The sequence below is a fragment of the Siniperca chuatsi genome, linkage group LG7 (genome assembly GCF_020085105.1).
Source record: "Siniperca chuatsi isolate FFG_IHB_CAS linkage group LG7, ASM2008510v1, whole genome shotgun sequence".
Taxonomy (NCBI): domain Eukaryota; kingdom Metazoa; phylum Chordata; class Actinopteri; order Centrarchiformes; family Sinipercidae; genus Siniperca; species Siniperca chuatsi.
In genome coordinates this window covers 24,374,498-24,397,223 of record NC_058048.1, presented here as the reverse complement: position 1 = coordinate 24,397,223, position 22,726 = coordinate 24,374,498, and the positions used below count along the sequence as shown (strand labels likewise).

The 22,726-nt window shown below is 38.1% G+C and overlaps 3 protein-coding genes across 7 annotated transcripts in view; 2 read left to right on the top strand and 1 right to left on the bottom strand.

Annotated features, from left to right (window-relative positions):
* The first annotated feature begins 10,084 nt into the window (after positions 1–10,084).
* Positions 10,085–18,372, top strand: spartb (spartin b). 2 transcript variants are annotated; one of them, XM_044201444.1, is made up of 9 exons: positions 10,085–10,399; positions 10,998–11,842; positions 12,856–13,053; positions 14,825–14,966; positions 15,070–15,264; positions 15,357–15,515; positions 15,616–15,706; positions 15,901–15,947; positions 16,712–16,832. In XM_044201444.1, the coding sequence occupies exons 2-9, from the start codon at positions 11,000–11,002 to the stop codon at positions 16,726–16,728; spliced, it is 1,692 nt and encodes a 563-aa protein (XP_044057379.1). In that variant the 5' UTR covers positions 10,085–10,399; positions 10,998–10,999; the 3' UTR covers positions 16,729–16,832. The 2 variants fall into 2 exon arrangements, with proteins under 2 accessions (XP_044057379.1, XP_044057378.1); XM_044201443.1 differs by lacking the exon at positions 15,901–15,947 and having other exon boundaries at positions 16,712–18,372.
* Positions 17,978–22,166, bottom strand: LOC122878560. Of its 2 annotated transcripts, none has more exons than XM_044201445.1 (6): positions 22,036–22,166; positions 20,694–20,804; positions 20,419–20,563; positions 20,265–20,332; positions 20,111–20,178; positions 17,978–19,950 (listed from the first exon to the last, which is right to left on the bottom strand). In XM_044201445.1, the coding sequence occupies exons 1-6, from the start codon at positions 22,101–22,103 to the stop codon at positions 19,160–19,162; spliced, it is 1,251 nt and encodes a 416-aa protein (XP_044057380.1). In that variant the 5' UTR covers positions 22,104–22,166; the 3' UTR covers positions 17,978–19,159. The 2 variants fall into 2 exon arrangements, with proteins under 2 accessions (XP_044057380.1, XP_044057381.1); XM_044201446.1 differs by lacking the exon at positions 22,036–22,166 and adding an exon at positions 21,495–21,663.
* LOC122878558 (serine/threonine-protein kinase DCLK1-like) overlaps positions 21,754–22,726 on the top strand; it is a 20,210-nt gene continuing 19,237 nt past the window's right edge. For all 3 annotated transcript variants that reach the window (XM_044201441.1, XM_044201440.1, XM_044201442.1), the window contains exons 1-2: positions 21,754–21,883; positions 22,322–22,655. The gene's annotated coding sequence lies outside the window, so the exon portion shown is untranslated. The remainder of the gene's footprint in view (positions 21,884–22,321; positions 22,656–22,726) is intronic.

Sequence of the window (22,726 nt, the reverse complement as noted above, 5' to 3'; positions counted from 1 at the left end):
CCGAGAGTGCTGTAAGTCCTGATGTGTTGAGGCAAGTGGTGACATTGTTACTGTACAGCAGCTTCTTATCTTCGTTGGTTATGTTACACAAGTAAATAAATTAATTTTACTTAGTTTGACTATTATGAAATCCAAGCTGTATCATGACATAAGGTTAGTTTTCTGACATTGTTTTGGTCTACTTATCTCTTTAAACAAAACCCATCTACTGCATCAAGCTGCATATTGTATATGATGGTGTCCAAAAAAAAACACATCTCTAATGTTATTCTAAGCAAAGATATTACCATGCATTTCAAGGTTCCACTGCAGGTCATTAATCATGCTTTTTTTCAACACTCACTTTACAAACTTTGTCAGTCATGATGATAATTACAGTGTCTTTTCTCTCTTAGAGATGCCTGCTCTGTTAGGGATGCTTGCACTGAGTCATTTTGTTTCAATCATTCACCCCCATTTTACTGTAATCTACATCTTTTAAAAAAAATCATATCATTGATTACAAAAAGATATTTACATCTAAATAAAGTTTACACATTTTAAAAATTGAATGCAAGCAAAATACTCCATATGTTCCTTATTTTTTTGTTGGCTGTCTTGATGTTGATGTAGCAGACCCAATATGTTTGGCCTTCCTCCCACCCTTTCCTGCCAATGATATTTTACTGTCTTGGGAAACCGCACCAATGATGTTTGCATGTGTTTGTGAATCTTCCATTGCTGGCTTTGTCATTAGTATGGCTCATCTACTTGATATTCTTGAAATATGGTCAGTGACTTTAGGTTCACACGCTAGTCGCTAGCTATTCAACATACAAATATGGCAAGATACATTTGACCTGACTCATACTCCTGAATCTGGTTCATGAAGATTAGCAGTTCAGCCATGACCATCAAACGTGGCCTTATAAAGACAGAACTTTACAGAAGCACACAATAGGTGCAGTTAGGATATTTTTTTGGAATGACTTCAGGCAACTTTTTAGTCTCGAAATGGAAATGTAGTTCATCAGACTAGCTAGAAGCAAAGCCATCATGTGTGTCTATGTTTGTACAGTTCCAGTTCTGGCAAGAAAGTATACAATATGTACATCCTAATGAGCATTAGTGGGGGAAGAAAATACCTTCTTCTCTGGTAAGTAAAAGTGCACTTAGCTCCATGGACTGAAAGTATAAACAGAGTGATACATCGTATGTAAATATCATGTAGCTACAATTATCCTTCAGCAAAACTGCTTAATATGCTTTAGCCTGAGAGTAATCCACAACCACATAAACACAATTTGCTAGTTGAGCCATGCACAGCCAAAACTGAAACTGACACAATATTTTTTATGTAATTAAAAATGTAAGACCACAGAAACAAGAAGCAACAGGGGGGCAAACTGTACATCAGTATCTTGCATTTGGAATTTTTACAGAGGGAAATGTCTTAACCCTAAACTATGCCCAGGCACAACAACCTCTCTGAGTTGAAGTTTATGGGAAACATACCTTAGTTTAGTGCAAATGACATCAGTTATCTCAGTCATTTCTCCTGAGGTAAAGTGCTCATGCATGCAGTGTTGTCAGGTTGCTGGAAGGATTTACTATTGCCGCTGGTAAAGCTGATAACCTTTTAACAGCTGAGTGATTTATTGAAGACACTTTTTTATTATGAGCAAGCACTTAAAAGTTTACCTTCATGTTATACTTAATCACTCCTATAGTAGAAGACTGTTTCAGATTAGTTGTACCCCATTCCATATTTAGCACACTTTCAACCAGCAGTTAAACTGGGGACAGAGTGTTTTTCCAAATATTGGAGCCTTGTTTCACCTCGAGAATGATAGCTCAAGACTCTGGATCTCTCCGCCCATAAATCATAGGGCAGAGAAAGGTTTACTAGGAACTGTGATCCATTCCCATTTTCTTCATCCACCATTAGAATTTTTTTTTTAAAGCCTCCTGTAACTGATGAGGATATCAAATGAGAATGAGAATAGGATGGGCACATTTACACTTTTCAGTGTCCTCCAACTTAATGACTAGAGTAGACACTCATAAGACTCACAAGACTTATTGATATGTAACACCCATCTGTCATTTTTCACTATAGTGCTATATGTATCTTGGGATTAATAAAGTGTATTCTCATCATACCTTTTTAAAATGAAAGTGAGTTTCAAGGGTCAAATATGGTTACCTGAGGCAACACAGGTTACAGGAATGTCAGTCTGACACTGAGCATTTTTCTCCATGAAACTAAGAATTTTTATATCCTTATAATTGTATCCTGTCATGGGTTTCTCCAGTTAGTGTGTAGTTGCTAATTATCTAAGTAAAATAAAAGTTATGAAAAAACTGCTGAAATTTTCTTTTAAACAGGATTAATTTGAACAGTTGTTGTGAACTTGCTGCTGGGTAACACTTTTCTTGAAACTAGAGCACATTTTTGTTGGCTGAAGTCGAGACTTATTGTAACCAGTATATACTCTATCTACTATGGGGACAATAACTTACCATATTTTGAGCCTCTGTGGATGGTTGAGGGGAAACTGTGACTGTGATGAGTTTTATTAGGTGTGCGTAAGAGGTATGCATTTGTGTCTCAAAAATAACAAAATGTGGGACAGAGGACACAGCTGCTTTGTTTTTTACAGCTTCAGTAGGAAAAGAAAAACAACATGAGTTTTGACACAAGCATGATTTGAATCAGGTGTTGTCTGTATTACCCCTGTGTCCTGGTTGCATACTTTCCATCTGGTTCTGTCCATAGTTATGGTATAGTTTGTTCTATCACCCTTTCATAAATCTGTTTATGAACATGAAACACATGGAATTCAATTGATTACACATTTTATACTTTTGCATACATTTGTTGATAGAATGTGTATACATTGTTCTAAATTGATTTCAACATCTGTAGATGTAATCGCTTAGCGTGTCTAAATAATTACCTTCATATGACGTTGCAGTGACATAGCTTCCTTGTTATGTTGATAGCTTATTTATTGGGCTTGCCCAAGGAGCTATAAATAAGTGAATACTGGCAACATTAATCACAAGTGACCACTACAGCTGATGCAAAGACTAAAGGAAAGCATGATTTTAATTTGACATAGTATTGTCCTCAGTAACATTAGTTGTCTGAAATCTTTATTTGTGGTACAAATTACACACAAATACCTTACGAAGGCTGACATTAGAGCTGCATAATTTGTGGTTTTGCTGCAGGGATACCCAAGATGAAAAAAAAAATTATTGCACCACAAAGTCCCATGATGCTCTATTTGCACTAATAAGTGTGTTACCAATGTTGTGTATTTGCAGTTCAGTAAAAGAATGAAAGGCTCTTGTTTTTGGCTGTTACAGCTGTTGATGCACTTCCCCATATTATCTTCTGACCTCTACCCTGTCCTTAGTTCAAAGGCATACCAAACAGAAATGTATCATTAGGTGACATCATCATCAATCAATCAAAAACATTTGACCATCATTTTTTCCATCAACATGGACCATAATGTATTCATATTACATACAATAGGTTATGGAACAAATATGGACTTTTATGTCTGAAACAAAGTGAAGTGGAGTATAGAATACCATATAAACGATAGAAATAAATTACTGCCATAATTGTATCCATAGCTGAAATAATAGAATCTGGCAGAAAGAAGTATAAAACACGTCTGTGACATGTAACTAACTATGTAATGGTGTGTTTTGATGTGCTCAGTGATTAAACTGGAGACCAGCAGTCTGCGGAAATAAGACGTCAGACAAAGGGAAACTGGGTCAAAATGAACATTATTGTGATAGTATTATTGTTATAATAGTATTGTGAAAGAGATCATCCTCAGCTCATCCGGTTTCATCCGCTTCCATAAATAAATGAGTAACATTTATATGATTTATATTTATATATATCATTCATGCAACTAAATTGAGGAGAAAACTCAAAAATGAAACTCCATGAAAATACAGCGTAGTGAATTTAAATTACTGAAATAGCCAAGGGCCAATAAAAACAATAAACCATTTTGAATTTTATGTTGCTCCTATTTTTTCTTCCATCAAGCACGTGCATATCATTTGAATGTTGGCTAAGTTTTCATTCCTAATTTATCACTTAAGTGAGTATAGAAACACTTAAGCATGGAAAGAATGCAAACCGGCTGTTTTAGATTATATGAAATCTTTATGTGGCTTCTTTGTGTGGCTTCTTCAACTGTTGATGAATAAAAACAGAACAGAACAATAACAATAAGAACAACTACACATAAAGCAGTCATAGTATCATTCTAACTTTTAACAGTGCAGCTAGAATTATCATTAGTGGCTGTTCATGCTTTCTTTAACACTGGAAAAGAAACTACATTGTTATTTTGATGTGATCTTGACAAATTATTGCTCTGACCAAACCACATCTATGGCTCTATAGATTTAAAAGAAATCAGCACTCCAAAACAATGAAGGGCACATATGTTGCTCATATGTGAACCAACATGAAAGACAGACGGCGTCTATTACCGGCCTGTTTGAGTTCCAGACATTTGTTGTTGTTGAACTCACTATGATGAAACATTTACAACAACAATTTACAACTTCCTTATGGAGCGTCAGATGGCAAAATAGTCAACAATATGGAGACATGCAACATACTTGCAGTATACTCAATATTGCTCTGATGCATTCATGTCAGTGCTTGACAAGAACTAATACAAAGGAGCAAAGTGGAGAGTATGATACACATTTGATACACTGAGATGCATAATACACCATATTATGTGCATACATAAGAGTTATATAACTAAAAACTGAAAAAGATGAAGTATGAAGAGGCTAAAGTACTGTGTAGTGTATTTACTATGAATTTATTCAAAGAAGAATCATCAACAAATTCTCTTTTACTCACTTTGACTAAAACTGTGATAATATGCACAATAGTAAACATGGTAATCAACAAATTAAAATATAAATTAGCGTGCTTTGTCTGTGATGGAAAACAAAAATATCATCGGGTATGGCACACTGTAGTTAAACAGGATGTGAAGGTGAGCAAAAGCCACGCTGTATTATCTCAACATGTGTGGAGAGCGTGTCCAGTCTGGTCCCTGTGGTATCTGTGCAGGATGTATGGTGGGAATCTGTCACACTGGTGATGAGACTGATGTTTATCACATGCCTTTCTTCAGGCTCACAGCAACTATCTGGACACATGCAGAAACTGGCGGCAGTCAGAATAATAAAACGGGGACAGGAAAGATTGTGAAAAAGGGACTTCTTAGTTAATTATGCATGTTGATTTGCACTGTTGACTTTTAATGCCTGTAGTCTTTTTTGTTTAATGCCAATATGTTGAAAAAAAGGCAATTTAATGGTCATTAGTGGCACATTTATATCAAGCTGTAGGTCATTTCCTTAATCGTACAAAATGCTTAAATTATGAGTTTTATAAAAAGCTTTGATCAACTTGAACCCACAGCAGTATAAACACCACTCTGTATCCAGTCCCATGCCTCATCAGCTCTTTCCATTTGAGATTGGATTTGGCGCCCTCTGCAGATTATAGTCCTCATCTATCAGTACTCCTCTCCATTTAACACTTAATCTGTATACAATAATTGATACCAGTATTGACAAGCTGATGTACAGAATTTAAATCACTGTGGCATTCACAGCTAATTTATATTTATCAGACTGCAGTGTTTTAATAATGCCTTATCTGGCTACTTTAACCAACCATGGAAGCCATTATGTTTAGCGCTTACATGGAACAGTAAATGGTCGAGTGATCATACTTTTTTATGTCCTGCAGTACCATAGCCTAGATTGCAGTCATGTTTGATTTGATCAGTTTTTACACACATAAAAGTTGTTAAGTACAAGGTGAAGTATTTTACCAGTTAGTGTTGTAATGGCAGTAACAAATGAAAAACAAAACATATATATGTGATAATATTGTTAATACTACTTTGTCTTTACAATACTTACCGTAAAGATTAAATTACTGCAGGTAAAATGATGGTGCACATAGCCAATCCAAAGTTTTTTATCTTGGTCAATTTTCCACAATTCTCAAGTTTAAGTTGTGAAATTTTCAGTGTACATGTACAGTAAATTAGAAGCAGTATAATAATGTGTGTCTCTGTGTTTATATGACCTGCTATGTTTTACTTTTCACATACAGTATGTCAGAATAGGTTGGCATTTGCTATAAGAAATTTGAAAGCAGCACAGAAAAAGCACAAGGAGTGCTCATGTCTCGTCTACCTCACTCTCCACCCCTTGAGCCCTTGGTCCTGAGTTCTATCTAATGAATTATCTAAAATATTTCCAATTTATTAATTATGTGGAAACAGTGGAGATATCATCAAACAACCATATTGTGTATATCAAATTCTTGAGCAAAGTGGCCATTTACTGTCTCTTCGAACTATGTTTTTTCTGAGCTTATCTTATGATTCAGAGTCCTGGTAAGCAGGCTTCTCTGCTCCACTCCTGCTGTAGCGAGCCAGTAAACATGGAAGGGTCACATGTTGCATTGAAGTGGTCACCTCTAGAACAAATTAATCAGGCTAGTGGTGGTTCTTGCCAAGAAAGAAATTATGTGGGAATACAACTTTCTCAGCAGCTGGGTTGTCTTTTGAGATGAAGTCAGTACAATTACAGCTTGGTATAGCTTGGCTTAGTACATGTAGCCTTTAACAACAGGATCTAATTTAATTTTAAAACAAAGTTTTTGTTTTAGGAATGTCTTTAGTCTAAGAATATTACTTATAAAAGTTATTTTTTGTTTGTTTTGTTTATTATTAGTGGTATTGTGGATTTGTGTTGAATACATCAGAAAATATACTAAACATTAAGGGCCACAGTCAACTGTATCGTGTTGTCCTTGTTTTTGTTATTTTGTTTTGGTTTTTAACTAAACTTAAGTAAATCTGACTGCTAGAGAACAATTAACATATTGATTTAATGATAATTCTGCCCATTCATTTCCAATTACTTCAGTTTAGTCAATGTCAATTAAAAACAAAAAAGGCTATCAAAAATAATAGATTAAACTGTTCAGTCATTTTGTTTTCATTATCTAGCAGATGGAGGCAGCTGAAGGCTACTTATCGGTTGCCTTGTTAACTAGGGTAACATTACTTTTACTGTGAGAACATAATCAGTACTTGGCGAGGTTTGCTAAGCACTAGTGTTTGCTGAGCTACCCCTATCGGTATTCCCAAACTAGTTTGACTAATTGAATGTTTTGAGGGTCTGCATTGTGACCACTAGGGGGCTGTAAACAATGAAACGTTAAGGATGTCGTAAAACCTCAAAGAAGAGGTATTGCAAATTAATTTAGGATAACATTAGAGGTAATCAGTGCGAAGCACTGGCCTTGCTTCAACTACCTCCGTCGTTCATCTGAACCACCTCTTGCTCTTCATTGGGGGCCCTCGAAAGTTACCCAATTTATAGCGCTGTACAGATTGTATGTAAATGCATGACATGGTGGAAGGCTTTATATTTTTTGCTTGTTTGGGATATCTACATTGATATATCTGGAGATCAAGGAACATGATCATTTCTTAGTTTCTAAATGCTTCTATTTGATCACTGTATTTTGAAAGTATTCACCAGAAGTTTTAGTATGCTATGATGTCCGCATTGAGGTGAGTTTAGAATCACGTGTGTTTACTGTCATCTTCTGGTCACCATGAGGAACTGCAACACACTAGTCAAAGCAGCATCAATACAGTTCATTTGCGATTGCTTCCGTTTGCTCACTGTATTTTGACAATTTTAATGTGTTGCAGTTCCTGACTTCACCCACCAGAGGACACTAAACACTCATGATTCAAAATACACCAAAGTAAACCATCATCAAGTTAAAATGCTCTGGTAGCTTTCCCAACCAGGCTAACGTTAAAGGCATTGATTTATTAAGGAGATGGTCAGTGCCAGAGAAGTTTGCTAGCACTATTAGCTGTACTAGTTCAGCCTCCTCCGTTTTTCACATGACCCTCGTCTTGTACGTCGTAGGGGCCCCTGAAGAGTCATTATTCATTGACTTTTCCCTGCCGTTCGATGTTATACGTCTTTTAATATAGTTTTCTATCGCCAGCTCACATTTATAAACGCCTGTTACGTGTCAAGCAGGGAACTCAGGGAAAACAAGGGATGAACTGAAAATGCAGACAACAGAGGCAGAGCAATGCAGCAGTGATTTAATTAAAGACAAAGGGCTTACATGGATAGTCAGACAGGCAGAGATCAAAACCAGAAAAGTAGTTCAAAACCAGCAAATGAGTCCAACAGAGAGCAGGCGATATCTAAAGTCCAATAAAGCCAGGCAAAGCCTAAAATTCACAAGGCAGGCAAAGTCCAAGAAACAAGGCAAACAAACTAAACAAGCACTAAAAACACAATCAACTTTTTTCCCAATTTATTGAATACAAAAGTTTAAACAGGCATCTATAGAACATATTACAATACTGCTGAACAAGACTGTTACAAATACTGAAGTGAAAATATAAATAATAAATTATTTTTTTAAAAGGATAACGTGTCTTCTTCAATTTACATTTGTGTAAATAATATTTTGCCAGCAGAATCAAATATTTACAAGATATTAAATCTTTTTGTCCTGTATAGAAACTCAAAAAGCAATATTACTATTTTGGAAAGTTGATATAAAGCTTGTTTGAGATGAGCCAGACTGACGCAGACCTGCACAATTTCAATCGCCATTTTTCTGAGTGCATTGCATAGCGTGAGACATGGAAATCTTGCGGGACAAAGACTGCGCAGTTTTGAGAGCTAGGTGCCGCAGTTGCTCTCCAGGAGCTGTAGGAGTGAAATGCTTGAATAGATCAAGCTGAGTGCTTGTTGGGAGTTTTTACCCTGTGCTATTGATGAAACTCTCCAACTGGCTCCACAAAAGGTTTACGTCACCACTCACAATTAAATGACAACACTTCCATTAAAATTTTTCATCATTAAAGTCTATACACATGAACTTAAGCAGTAACATATGTTTAATTAGTACATTTCTGACATTAACAATTTAATGTCAGAACCACTGAACAAATTGTTTGGAAAACTAATAAGTGGTTATGGCTTTTACATGCAGTATTCAACCCCCCTGCATTGATTTGGTTTCAAATGAACAGATGCTTCAGTCACTTGGGATTTCTATTGCATCCACTTCATCAGCAAGGAAGAAAGCTAAGCTACTTCCACCATTGCAAGTGAGTCAAGCCAGCTCCGAGCTGTTCGACTTAAGGCACGCTTTTTGATACCTCCCCAGACTGCAATCGGCTACTCTCCTCTGACTTCAAGACAAGTCACAACTGTTGGTCAAAGCCTATTTTGTTCTTCAGGTGTGCCAGCCAGCTATGGAGCTGCATTTAAAAACGCGGAATGCCGTTTACAACCTCGTTTATAAACGCCAGCTGGATATAAAACTATATTAACAGACGTATAAAAACATCGACCAAGCACACAAATAATGACCTCATCGGCTTTCCATAAGTCTCCTGATTTATTGCAGGTGTATATCAAAATGCATTACATGGTATAGGGGTTTATATTGTTTGATTGTTTTGAATATGCTTATTGATACGTCTAAAGGCTATTCATTTAATCAGTACCCATACACAACTCAACGTTAATCCCACTGAAAAATGCAGAGTTGTAGTGATCACTTGAAAACAATTTAAATGATCATTTGTTCGTTTCTGAATGCTTCCATTTTGTCACTGTATTTTGAAAGTATGCACCAGGAAATGTCAGTATGTTATCGTTTCTGCATTGACATTAACTTGACTAATTTGAATGTAGTGCTGTTCCTCCCTGTGACCACTAGATGGCAGCACAAGACGTGATTCTAAATGTAACTGTCCTCTCCACCCAGCGTCGAGACTAATGTACTTAGAATCATAGAATGATGTTTTACTGCCCTCCAGTGGTCACAGTGACGAACTGCAACACTTTAAATCAAGCTAGCGTCGATGCAGCTATTGTAGCATACTAACCTTTCCGGTTACTACTTTCAAAATAAAACTAAAAGAGTAGATACGCTCGAGTCAAATGTCTAGCATTGTGGTGGGCGTGGATAAGTTGTTTGAAGTGAAACATCGATACATCCTGTCACAATACTTTTGCTTTGAAACGTCAATACTGTGGAGAGTTGTTTGTGTAACATCACTACTCTACAATTTGGGAGTCGTGAAAAGGTCCATCAGCGACTAACTACCAACACACCACAACTTTTCTCAGGAAGACGGTTCCTGATTGAAGTTAATGCTATTCGTAAGCTAGAAGGGTCCGTTTCGACAAGAACACGTACCGTTAGCTACTAACGTTAGATAGCTAACGCAACTGGCTAATTAAGCTGTACTTCGTAGTTTTTTTGCTCACTGAGGTAAGTGTGGATACCGTTAGCTAACGGCGGAGCTAATGCTAACTAGCTAATACTAATCATGTTATGTTAACAGACTTCTCAGTTTTATATTTATGTTGCTGTTGGTACAATGAGATCATGGCGTAACAGGTGAACTCGTGTGAACAGAGACATCAGCTGTTCTTAGTTTGTGTTGGCGACTTTATCATCAATATAAGCCTGTTTTAGCCTACTTTAGCGACCTCTTTTACACCAGATAAACCAACGCACGTAACTAGAGTGACTCAGATAACGTTACTTATCATCAGTCAGAGAGACTGGTCATATTACTCAATTTTTCACAAGTGATATGAAATGACTTCTGATTGTGAATAAGGTGAGCTTAACACTGGGGCCGAAGTTAAGTAACGTTAACGTTAAACAGTAAAATGTAAGTAGAATAACCCATAGCTTTAGCAACGTAAAGTATTATGAAGTGTGTCAAATTCTAGCTAAGGTGACAATCTGCCCTCTCATACTGTACATGTTTTTGCCTTATCGTTAGTGATGTGACAGTGTCAGTCCATGTTTGTATGGATACAGCCAATTGTAAATAAAGCTAACTGTCTCGTTTCAAAAGGAATGGAGAAAGCTAAACAAGATGCATACGACAATGCCAGACTTCAAGTGATCAAAGATGGCTATGAGAGGGCCTTTGAGTGCATCAATAAAGGACTCACTTTAGACGAAGCTGGAGACAAGGCACAGGCCCTGGAGCTGTACAAGCGAGGGCGACAACACCTTCTCAGGGCCATCAGTGTGCCCTCAAGGGGGGAGGAGTGTGTCGGCAGCTCATGGGAATTAGCCAGACAGATGCAGCAGAAGATGCAGGAGACGCTGAACAACATCACCACTCGCCTGGCCATACTAGAGACCAGCTCTGACCTTGGATCAGCACCTACACTGAACGCTAGCTGTGTGTCTGGCCCTGATGCTACAGACATGTCTGCAGAAGGTCTCTACCCAAAACTTCCCATCAAAGAGAAGCCAGAGAGGCCAGCTCCCCCAAACCCACTTTCTGCTAATGGCCAGGCAGCAGGAGCTGTAGGAGGCATGCCTGCATTCAGTAGTGAGGGTCTACCTCTCTCACCTACCAGACAGCCTGTGGTTCCAGCCGAACATCCTCCAGCTTACTCTCCTCAGGCGGCTGACGGCCACGTATCTATCTCATATGGAACAGATGCAGGGGAAATGTCATTGGTTGGGGATGAGTTCTACAGTCGTACATCTAACTCAACACCATCTCCCCAGAGTATGGGTGAAGAGGGAGAGGAGGTGCTGTATATCCCTCGTGGTGTACAGATATTCTTTGTCACGCCTGAAGGGCAGGTGAGCGCTCCGTCGTACCCGGGCTACCTGCGGCTGGTGAAGTTTACTAGTGATCACTCTGACAGAATGCCCAATCGACCACCAGCATTTCTGCAGGTAAGAGACAATAAATGTTTTCCCCCAGGTGTTTCAGCACGCTAAAACACTCTCTGGTACAAAGCTTGAAAAGACTAAATAAGCCACCCCCGTGCCCATCTGATGCAATAAGTGCAAGTGAAATGTCATCACTGCACTGTCACCAGTTCTCTTAAGTCTTTCTTGTGCCCTTTAACCTGATTATGTAAGTTGTTTGCTCGGCTCATCAAGACCTCTTTGACTATGAGTCATCAGCAAGAGGAGATAGGCTTGTTAATGATCTCTATCCCTCGCCCTATGGACATGTTCACGTGAGCGTTACTCAGTGCCCTAACACCAATGAGTTTATGGATATGATGTGATCCTCCTGTCAATCCCACAGGGATAAGATAAAAAATTACATGAAGCTATGTAAATGTATCAGCTTAGATTTATGTTAAAAGGCTAAATCAATACCTTATCTAATTCATCCAACTCATCTTGTTTTGAGTAATTTTATGTGGTTATTGGGCAAAGTTTTGCCCTGCTGTTAAAACAGCCACTGACACTAGTGGATCATGAGACTGAAATTTGACTCTTCATTGGGGAATTTCCCAGGTGCTGTTGCCAGTGGGTGACATCAGTGATGTCTAGTGAGTGCTAGTAATTAGCTAAACCCTGCTTACACTGTTATGCCCTATAATCCTGTTAGACATGCAGCAGTCAGAGGGAGACAGTGTCCTCTGTTTTGTCTTCTCTCAGACGGTTCAGTGTTGCACTAATCAGAATCACCATTAGACATGTAAGGCTTGTCATTTCGAGGTTATATTTGAAAACCTATACCATAGCAAGATCTCTTTGCAGCGCTCTCTTCCCTTCTTACATTTGACTTCCATGTAAATTCAATATGTATATTAGGGAACATTGTTCAGAAATAAATGTGATATTTTGGGCTGTAACACATCATCATGACATCATACATTTAGCTATTTATTATCACATTTTCTGGCTGTTGCATTCTTTATTTCTCTTAATTTTCTTTTGCTTCCTGGCAGGTGTGCGACTGGCTATACCCTCTCATGGCAATGGACTCTCCAGTGTTGCTGTGTAACACTGGTGTGTTTATGTTTCCGGACATGATGGCGCCAGCTCCAGGCTATTATGTCGGGGTGGTGTTGTCCTCTGAGCTGCCTGCTGCAGACAGAGCGCTGTTCCAGGATCTGCTGTCCCAGATGACAGATCTCAGGGTTCAGGTCAGTGTTGCTGTGCAGACAGTTCAGCCACAACACATGTTTTACTATGTATTTGAAGTCACCAAAGAATTGTTACACAATGCCTTCTGACAAATCCCCTTGTTCCAGTGGAAGAGCTATTTTAGGCAAATGAGACTGAAGTTAAGAGTGCACTGCCACTATTGGTAGCTACAGATAGGGCTGTCACGATCCTGAAATTTTAGTTGACAAATAATTGTCATACAAATAATTGCATTCCAGTTTAATTGTGTTTTTCTGTTCATTTTATGCCACTATTATAGTATAAGCCTAATAATAGTTTAATAATGCACATACACCTTTATGAAGAAGAAACGCCATTTATTGACATTGAACATTGAAACATATAAATAAAAATTACATTTCTGTTTGCCTTTTTGGCTTTGTAAACAAAAATTGCACAGGGCAGGTGGCGCTAATGCTCCACTCAGGTGCCATTAAACCATAGCAGAAGAAGGGGGCACAACAAGAAGACATCATTAAGAGCAGCAGTCAAGCCTCATACAATGGAAAACGATGTGGAAATATGACATTTCTGTTAGTTTCATCCAGATGTTTTTATATAGGTGAATGGAAACAATCGATGCAAAATGATCGCAGTTAGCTCTAATAATCGCAATGAGGCGATGATGTAATAATTGTGACAGCCCTAGTTACAGGCATGTGAAAGGGTGCATCTTCACTTTGCATATACTTTGAAAGCTGAGATCCCACTCATCAGTCTTAATTGTTCCATGCTATTAATGTAATACGAGAATGCCTGAGCTTCAGCTGCTAATGTTAACTTAACAAATCGGTGTTTCCCATACAGAAGGATCCATTGGGCCACCTATATAGATTTCTCCTCACAAATGAAGATGTGTTTTTGTTTCTAAATTCTGTGTTGAAATGCAGTTGAGAGTGACATTGTTCCAAATGGTGCAATTGTTAGTTAGCTTGTGATTTCACTGCTGTTTGGCAGTCCCTAAACACCCCTCACCCTTCTCCAAGTTGATCATCACAAACAAATTCTGCAAGCATAGGAAACACTGCAAATATTAAATCTGCTATGGTTGTAGTTGCTGCTTACACAATGCTTTGAGGCTGCAGACTGAGTGGATTCCAAATTTTTTTATTGTTTTGGCATGAAACCTTGGCTCCTGCTTACTTCTGAGCTGGCGCACATCTCCAACTTACCCCTGCCTCAGCATCATGGGGATTTGAAAAAGACAGGTGAGGAGAATTAATCAGGTATAATGCTCTTATCTGCAGCAGACCTCAGAGCTTCAGCTGAAAGACAAATGCCAGTTCAGCCATGATGGAAGTAGAGACGCTGGCTCAGATCGATGCCAAACAAGGTCATTTCTGATGTATGCAGTCAGGCTAGTTATCTTCTTTATCTATCTCTATATATCTGTCTCTGATGGACGTGATTCCCTATCAACAAGTAGGCACTTTTGTGTTGTTTTCGTTTTTGGGTCAAATAGAAATTTTGAGGTTTTCAGCACAAAGGGAGACTGTTTTCTGACTGCACCGAGACATTTTAATATGGTAATCTCTTTGTGGCAAACAAATAGCGCATTGTAACGAGAAGCACAGAATAATAAGAGGAGCTATTGTGCGAATTGGTGGGTTACTTGGAGACGAGCATCTGAACGGAGATGTGTACAGCTTGCACAAAGAAGCAAATATTTTGACTGACAAGTAGGTCTTTTTTTCAGCCCACATTCTGTCTTCATCTTTCAGTAGCTAACCAATGTGTCTATATGATCAGGCTCCAGATGAAGCTGCAGACACCATTAATCTCAGTCAGAAGGTGGCCATCGCTACATCTGATGAGACTGAACCAGCAGCGACAGAGGAGGATAAGGCTCTGCCCGAGTGGAGTGAAAAGGTGGCAAGTGGGATCCTGACAGGTGAGGTCAAACTGCGTCTTCCCCCTAAAATATCTATATGCTGTTAGTTAGGAAAGACTAGAGTCTGCATGACTAGTCCTATGTGGTCCTGCTGTCCTTTCAGGTGCTTCCTGGCTAAGCTGGGGCCTGGTGAAGGGAGCTGAGTTCACAGGCAAGGCCATTCACAAAGGGGCATCTAAACTCAGAGAACACATCACTCCAGAGGACAAACCCACCCAAGTCAGCCCCACAGTCACCAAAGGCCTCCATGTTGCCAAGCAAGCGACAGGGGGAGCTGTCAAAGTCAGCCAGTTTCTAGGTGACTAAGTTGTCCGCAGTCAGCATGTTTTACTGACCTTGTGTGGTTATTTGGCAGTGGACCTCTAATTGAGTAATGCTGTATTACTGTAGTGGACGGGGTGTGTACGGTCGCTGGCTGTGTGGGTCGAGAGTTGGCTCCACACGTGAAAAAACACGGAGGCAAGCTGATCCCAGAGTCTATGAGGAAAGACAAGGATGGGCGTTCCAACATAGATGGAGCCATGGTGGTAGCTGCCAGTGGAGTGCAAGGTAGAGTATATTTACACTTTATATTCGCTAAAAGGAAGTTCTTCATAAAAAGAGTACTAAAATGTGCCTAACATGCTTTGTATTTTGTGTATTTGCCCAGGATTTGCAACCATGTGGACTGGTTTGGAAGTAGCAGCAAAGAACATTACCACGAGTGTAGCATCAGAGACAGTCACCACCGTAAAACATAAGTAAGTCTTCCCTTCCTTTTCAAATTACTTGTCTGACCACTTATCACTTGCTTAAATATACAGCAATGCAAATTTTTGCTCAACTGCTTGCTGGACAGGTTTTTGATATATACTGTATGTTGCAGCTGACGTCTTGCATTATACATGCAAACCAAACGTGCACTCACTTACTTTCCTTTTCAATTTGTTTGCAGATTTAGGGGTCTACAAAATATCTTTGACCCACCTAATGAGAAGAAATGTAATTTCTCCTAATTATACACAGCTATTTAACTCTTTTCACCACTAATCACAAGCATGATCACAAGCATTGGCTCTTGCACAAACCACTCTAAAGTCATCTATGCTGCCAATTCACTGTCCTTCCCTGTGTAGAAATTAATCCGCTGCCTTTTACTGATTTCTCCAAATGTTTCCAATGGAAATTTCACAATTAGCAATGTTTCTGTCCTGCCTGATTTTAAAATCTTCCCGGATTGTATGAATTGGTGCTACATGTTCCAATGATGAGCAAAATAACTACACAATATAGTTGATTTATTATTGATTTCTATAGGGTTGGGCGATATCATGTTATATATTGCGAGATATAGTTTTTGTTATGCAAGTTCTCCCTTTAATTAAAGTACCTTGATTTGTCAGGTATTTAATAAACTGGATTAGCCAAAAAATTCCCATCTGGCTGTTTTATCATTAAATGGTTTCTTAATTAAATTTCGATATACATTGATATTGTGACATTTTGGGAAACAATTATACCACATATTTCCCACCCTTGGATTTCTAAATCATAGTGGAAAAATGATTAAAATTCAGATTCTGGCAGTCAGAAATTTCTTAATTTAAGATTGCGCACTTGCATGGGTGTAATCCACACAGTAAAATCCATATACAGCATGGCATCTTTGCAATCCTTGCACTGCATATTAACGAATTAATTCTTCCAATATCCTCTGTTTCTCGCCTCTCGCGCTGACCTCTCACCCAATCTGACTTCTGATGAAGGTACGGGGCAGCAGTAGGACAAGCCACAGACCACGCTGTCAATTCTGCCATTAATGTCGGTATCACTGCCTTCAATGTTGACAACTTGGGGATCAAAGCTGTGGTGAAAAGGACTGGCAAGCACACAGCGCAGGCCATTTTGGAAGACTACAACCTTCAGGAAAAACCAGAGAGCGAGAAGCAAGTGGAGAAATCTGACAAATAGACGGTCGTGCCCTGCCTCATTCCCTCAGCAATGCCTTAAAGCATAATTTGTATTCTTCTATCAAATAACTCAATATTTGATACTCATAATTTATAAAACATGATTTATATTTACAAGATTATTATTATTATTATTATTACTATTATTTGCATATCCTATAGTTTGATACAGCTCTTAAGCACTTTAATCTTTATTTAAAATAAGGTAGATGGACCTAAATGAAGAAAAACAGCAGATTATATATAACCCAAATTAAAACATTAATTTTGGGTTTACATTATATTGACACGCTATAACATTCAGGTATTATCACTTAACCTTCAAGATACCAGTTTAACTCTGATCTTTGTACTAAGAAAGCATTGAATTGTTGTTGACTAGACACTGGAATCTTTCTTGTTCATGAAGCATCTGTGTGTTAATTTATATACTTTGAATGAATTATTAAAACATATTGTGTGTGTGTGTCAGTATTTTCAGATAAACTGTTTCAGACAAAATTATGTTATGCATTTTTGTTGGACCCTCAATACGTAGCAAGAGAATGTTTGCCGTCTCCTATGAATGAGGGTTACTAAAATGTTAATGCTGACTGCAAGTCTGACGAGTCAAACTGTAAAAATGATTATATATTTGTGTTTGTCAACAATCTGCAGTGCTGTCTTCTGCATTTTAGTTCAACTGTATCCACATATCTTCAAAATGTTAATGTTTATAGCATTTAATATAAAAATCTAGATTTTATTATTTTGATGTATGGACAAAACATTTAACAAAATGTGAATTTTGAAGTGTGATGCTATTTTTGTTTCCAAACCAGCTTATTTTATTTTTGATCTGGTTTGTCTCTTTCTAAACTCGAGCTTTAAGACCTCAGCAGGTAAATGTAATTTTCAAATAGTTTTCAAGTACTCTAGTTGACCATTGAGATTTTCTTCCCACCAGAAATACTTACACTTTTCTGGGAAAAAAATAAACTAAAGAAACAAGAAATTCAGTATTTTTGAAGAATTTAGGATTCATTGCTATCTATTTTGTACTCTGCGTTAAGAGCAGGCTGGATTTGAGCAGTTTTATTCAGTTTAAATCCAGTAAAGACTATCTTGAATCTGTCAGCTTAATACCTCCATCTAGTGGCTGTATGTTTTACCACATGTTAATTACCACAGTATTTTTATCATACTGATGGTTTATTCTGTAAATTCTTTTTCTTATAAATAGGAACAGCAACATTTCTTGTCCAACCAGGGTTAGAGTAATCACTCTGTACCAAGTGTGAAAGAGTTAAATTTCAGAAATTAAGAATGGAAAATATTTTAGAAAGAATTCAGAAATTCAAATCAGTATGTTTATAAATTATTCCATTATTTTTAGGGAGGCTTTATGGGATTTTTTGTGCTTCTGAGTCAGTTGAATTTCACTCATATAAATTCATGTTATTAAAATCCTGAAAGTATTTGATTGTAAGATTCAAATGTGGGTTTGATTGCACATTTATTCAAAACTAACACTCCTTCATTTCAGAGATAAACATTGGCTATATTTGAGTTTATTATTCATAACTGAACTGACAGAAGTATTGAAGACAGCATTTTATTTAACTGCAAGACAAAAACAACAATCCTCCAGTAGTTTCCAATTTATGTAACACAAATAATCCACTTATATGGATTGGCCATATTTAAAGTAGTAATTTTAGAATACAATAAAATATGACTGATCTGCTTTATTTACCTGAGAAATTGAAGGAACGCACAGCTACCATAATTCTTACAGTGTTCTATTGAAAAATAAAAGATGTACTAAAAATAATCAGAAGTGCCATCTGTAACTTTTTAAACAACAAAAAGGTGAAAAACTGTGAGCCCTTTTACTATTTGAAAATGCATATATTGAGGTCTGTGTACTATGCTGCACACAGCCCTCATATACTTTGTCCCTATGAGCTAACTAATTTGTTGGCCGTAATGAAGACCTACGGTATATAGACATGTATTGCATGCCGAGTTACTGTATGTAGACCCCCTAAAGCAAATCACAATAAAGCAGCTCTAGCTCAGTTATACATGAGAGAAAGACTCAGACAACCCATCAACTGCCTACATATCTTTCACATATGCATTATAGATCAACATAAAATAAAAACTAACCAATATCTACATTTCTGAAATATTTGGCCAATCAAAACAAAGCAAATATGCTGTATATATTCAGCATATCAGTGACATATAGTTACCATATGCTTAGTTAGACCCCGTGTAAGGGGAAAGAACAATGTTTACGAGATTAGCATCCGGGAAGCACAAGTTACCATTGGTATCCAACAGCAAATCCAACCAAAATGGACTGACCACATCCTGTGGACTGTCTGTCAAAGGGCTACTGCTACAAAGGTCATTCTCCTGGAGGAGTCTTAAATCACACAGAGCATCTGACACTGGCTGATTTCCATTCTCAGGTGTCAGGTCATGAGAACTTGAAGTTGCACTTGGGACGAGTGGTTGGTTTGTAAAATCGACAGATGAAATACTGTCAGTTGAGCCAACCAGAGGTGAATCAATCTGACATTGTTCTACCGGGGGTACGATGAAGTTTGTTACCGTAGTCTGTTCAGGTGGGCTGTAGGCTTGGCCAAAATTCCCTGATGTGAAAGCAACAGGATCCACCAGGCTAGGAGTGACATCCCATAACACATGGCTTGAAGATGGGTGAGGTCCCATCTTTGGTAAAAAAGTGCGGCTGATCATTGCTGATGTGAAAGCACAAGAAGTGGGATTCATAAATGCAGAGGTCGGGTTCATCCAGTTATTTTCCACAGACTGAAATGAGGCAGGGAGAAATTGATCCTGGCATACTGGCAGCATTTGTCCCCGGGGAACAGCCGATTTGTCCAACAGTATCGGGGCATGCACTGTGGTCGGGCCGTCACCTGGAGGAAGCGTCTGATCCATTGTCAGAGGATTGGTTATTGTGATAGATGGCTGATTTACCTGTTTACAGATCTTCTGCTGAGTGCATCTTCTTGGGACATGATCTGAAATTAAATATTATGTTAAACTCACGCTGCAGGAAACATTCTCAAACAATGCAATTAATTTATTTGACAATTGTTATCCCAGGATTGCAAGGTGTATAGTCAATATAACTGCATCAAGAGACAAACAAATACAATAAATTAAGTAAAACAATCATACCCTCAGTTGATTTCTTAGCACCTGGCTTTGCTCTCTGAAAAGTATTCCTCTGTAGCCTGACTGTTCTTCTGTGGGAGAAAAAGAAATCCCACTTAGCACTTTTGCTATTAAAAACTATCTTAAAAAAAAATCTAAAAATCAGTACAGTTCGTACCGTTTCTTTTGTGATCTCTGTACATTTTTGCATGAACTGCTCACATTCTCCTCAACTGCTTTATTAACCTGTGGAAAACAAGACATTAAGTCATGTTAATGATTACAGCAAAGGTATGGCTTTCCATGCTGCTAAAAGGATGCAGTAGACCTACTTTAGACAGAATGTTTGGAGGCAGAGTCTCCTTCAGGTAGCTCATGTACCTTGCAGTGAGCTCTAGTGTGGTTGCTGTGTCTAATTGACCATTGACAAAGGGCAGAAGGTCACACAAGCGTCGACAAGATGTTCTGATTTGAAGCCTGGGAAAACATGCAAAATATTACATGTGAACTTGTGCCACACGTTATTGTTGATGGTGTCACACAAAATAACACAATGTAGTCTACAAGTTGCCCATGACTGAACAGAAAACACAAGATTAAGTCCAACCTCCGTTTCTGTTCCTTGCGAGAATGAAGAGAAGCCTGGAGCTCACTTTCCTTTTCAGTAGAGGGGTAATACTTCCCTCTAGTAGGGTCATCATTAAGATCATCCTTGGACCTGAAGGCAAACACAATCCTGAATCCACCCAACACACTGATGTCTACTTTATATTCAAAACTGTTGATTTACATATAAAAAGGTTTAAACGGGTTTACAAAGTGTCTTCGTCAAGTACATTTTTCCAGTATCATGCTGTTATCATATCATCTGGTGTGCTACTCTAAAGGCTCAGGTTACATTGCAAATATTCACTAAAAACCTGCATGAAAAAGACTATGAGCATGTGTCCATAAGCTTTTAAGGGGAATATTATATCTACACTTCATTTTCATACTCTATGAAGGAACAAAGACAATGAAAACAGATTCATGTCCCCATAATACTTTGAGATACAAGTAAAAGTCGTTAAAGTGAGAAGAAAAGTAAGTCAACTTTTCAACAAGTCACAAGTTTGTCCATTATTTTAAGATCTTTTAGTTGGACAGCCTGATCAGCAAACTGTGACTTGTTGAAAATAACCTTCCAAACTTGGAGTCTAAGTAAATTATGTCTTAAGCATGCCAGCTGGATAAAAGCCCTATAATAAAGTAATTGCATCAGTTTTAACAAATGCTGATAGCCATAAAAGTAGGCTATGTGTCATAGACCCACTCCTACAACAGTTATTCATGCAAGATATAAGGTTAGGCCTATGAAAGTATGACAGTCCGCTGTGATGATTTTGATACAAAAACACGTGCAAATTACCCATTAGGTGGTCTTCTGCTCATAGTTAAGTGATGTTTATTAGTTCCCGTGTGGAACGTGTCCTTCTGCCGCTCATCAGCTTATCCACGCGCTTGGGGTGTGCCAATTAATTACATACATCACCTACACCTGTGTGAATTGGCCTCAAAACAGGCCAGATAGGAAGACACTTCAAATTTGTAGTGCATTATTAGTTTAATCTGTAACCCCTGCATGTACTCTGCTCGATCACCCGGCTTGTATAGGGATTTTTTAGTCCTATTTTCCAGCAGCAAAATTAACCGGAAATAAACAAAAATCCGATTGGAATGTTTGAAACAGCTGTAGTTTAGCTTACTTAGCTATGAACTGAAGACTAACTAGCTAATGCTACATATTTATTGAAAATGGTAAGTCAGTTACATAAAAGGAAACTTTTAATGTAAGAGGAGGTGAATCGTCATTCATTTGTAATATATTTGTAGTCACTTTAACCCGAGTTTCACTTTGCGAGCTAGCTAGCTATTGTTGCTATGGTGAAATGTGTTTGGGAAACACCTACCAGGCAAACAGAAACATCCGGCGTGGTGGCTTTAAGCTAATTAAACTGTGGTTGTGATTTATTTTCATGGTGTGTTCTCCATATGTATTTGTAACATTTAAATTTGATTTATACGTGCTGATATTGTTTACCTGAATGTTTGTATAATATCCTAATGAAATAAAAGTTTACCTGATTGCTGTTCACGCAAAAAAAAAAACTGTGGTTGTGAGCTAATTAGTGAATGGTTATTATTGGATTTTTTTATTATTAATACATAAATATCCCAAGTATGATGTTATTCAAGCAGGTCAACCTCAACGTGAACGCGCATCATATAAACACGTACAGAGGTTTCTGTGAGGGCGCGCGCTGACAGCAACGTGCACGAGGAGTGCTGACACCCGAGTGGTCCGGTGTAAATCACTGCAATGGCAGAGGAGTAGGGGAGGGTGGAGGACACCGGCTACAGCCCTGCCTTCTCTACAGCAGAGTAAACACACGACAGGCAAGCAGACAGAGCACCATCACAGAAGCAACAAAGGGACGCATGGTTCATAAGGCATCAAATGAATAAATGATTCATTGAGACAAGTTCGCTAACAGATATACGTTCTATTGCATCTGTCCTCACCTCAAAGGTAAGAGCGATTGCACCAGAACAAGAAAACATATGTTATATACCGTTTTCTTGCTATATTCATTTTTGTCG

Coding starts and splice junctions, on each gene's coding strand:
- spartb (XM_044201443.1), top strand. CDS start 11,000: ATGGAGAAAGCTAAACAAGATGCATACGACAATGCCAGACTTCAAGTG. Junction 13,054..14,824: donor TGACAGATCTCAGGGTTCAG/GTCAGTGTTGCT, acceptor CTATATGATCAG/GCTCCAGATGAAGCTGCAGA. Junction 14,967..15,069: donor GGCAAGTGGGATCCTGACAG/GTGAGGTCAAAC, acceptor CTGTCCTTTCAG/GTGCTTCCTGGCTAAGCTGG.
- LOC122878560 (XM_044201445.1), bottom strand. CDS start 22,103: ATGAAAATAAATCACAACCACAGTTTAATTAGCTTAAAGCCACCACGC. Junction 20,805..22,035: donor CGGATGTTTCTGTTTGCCTG/GTAGGTGTTTCC, acceptor GTTTGCCTTCAG/GTCCAAGGATGATCTTAATG. Junction 20,564..20,693: donor CGCAAGGAACAGAAACGGAG/GTTGGACTTAAT, acceptor ATGTTTTCCCAG/GCTTCAAATCAGAACATCTT.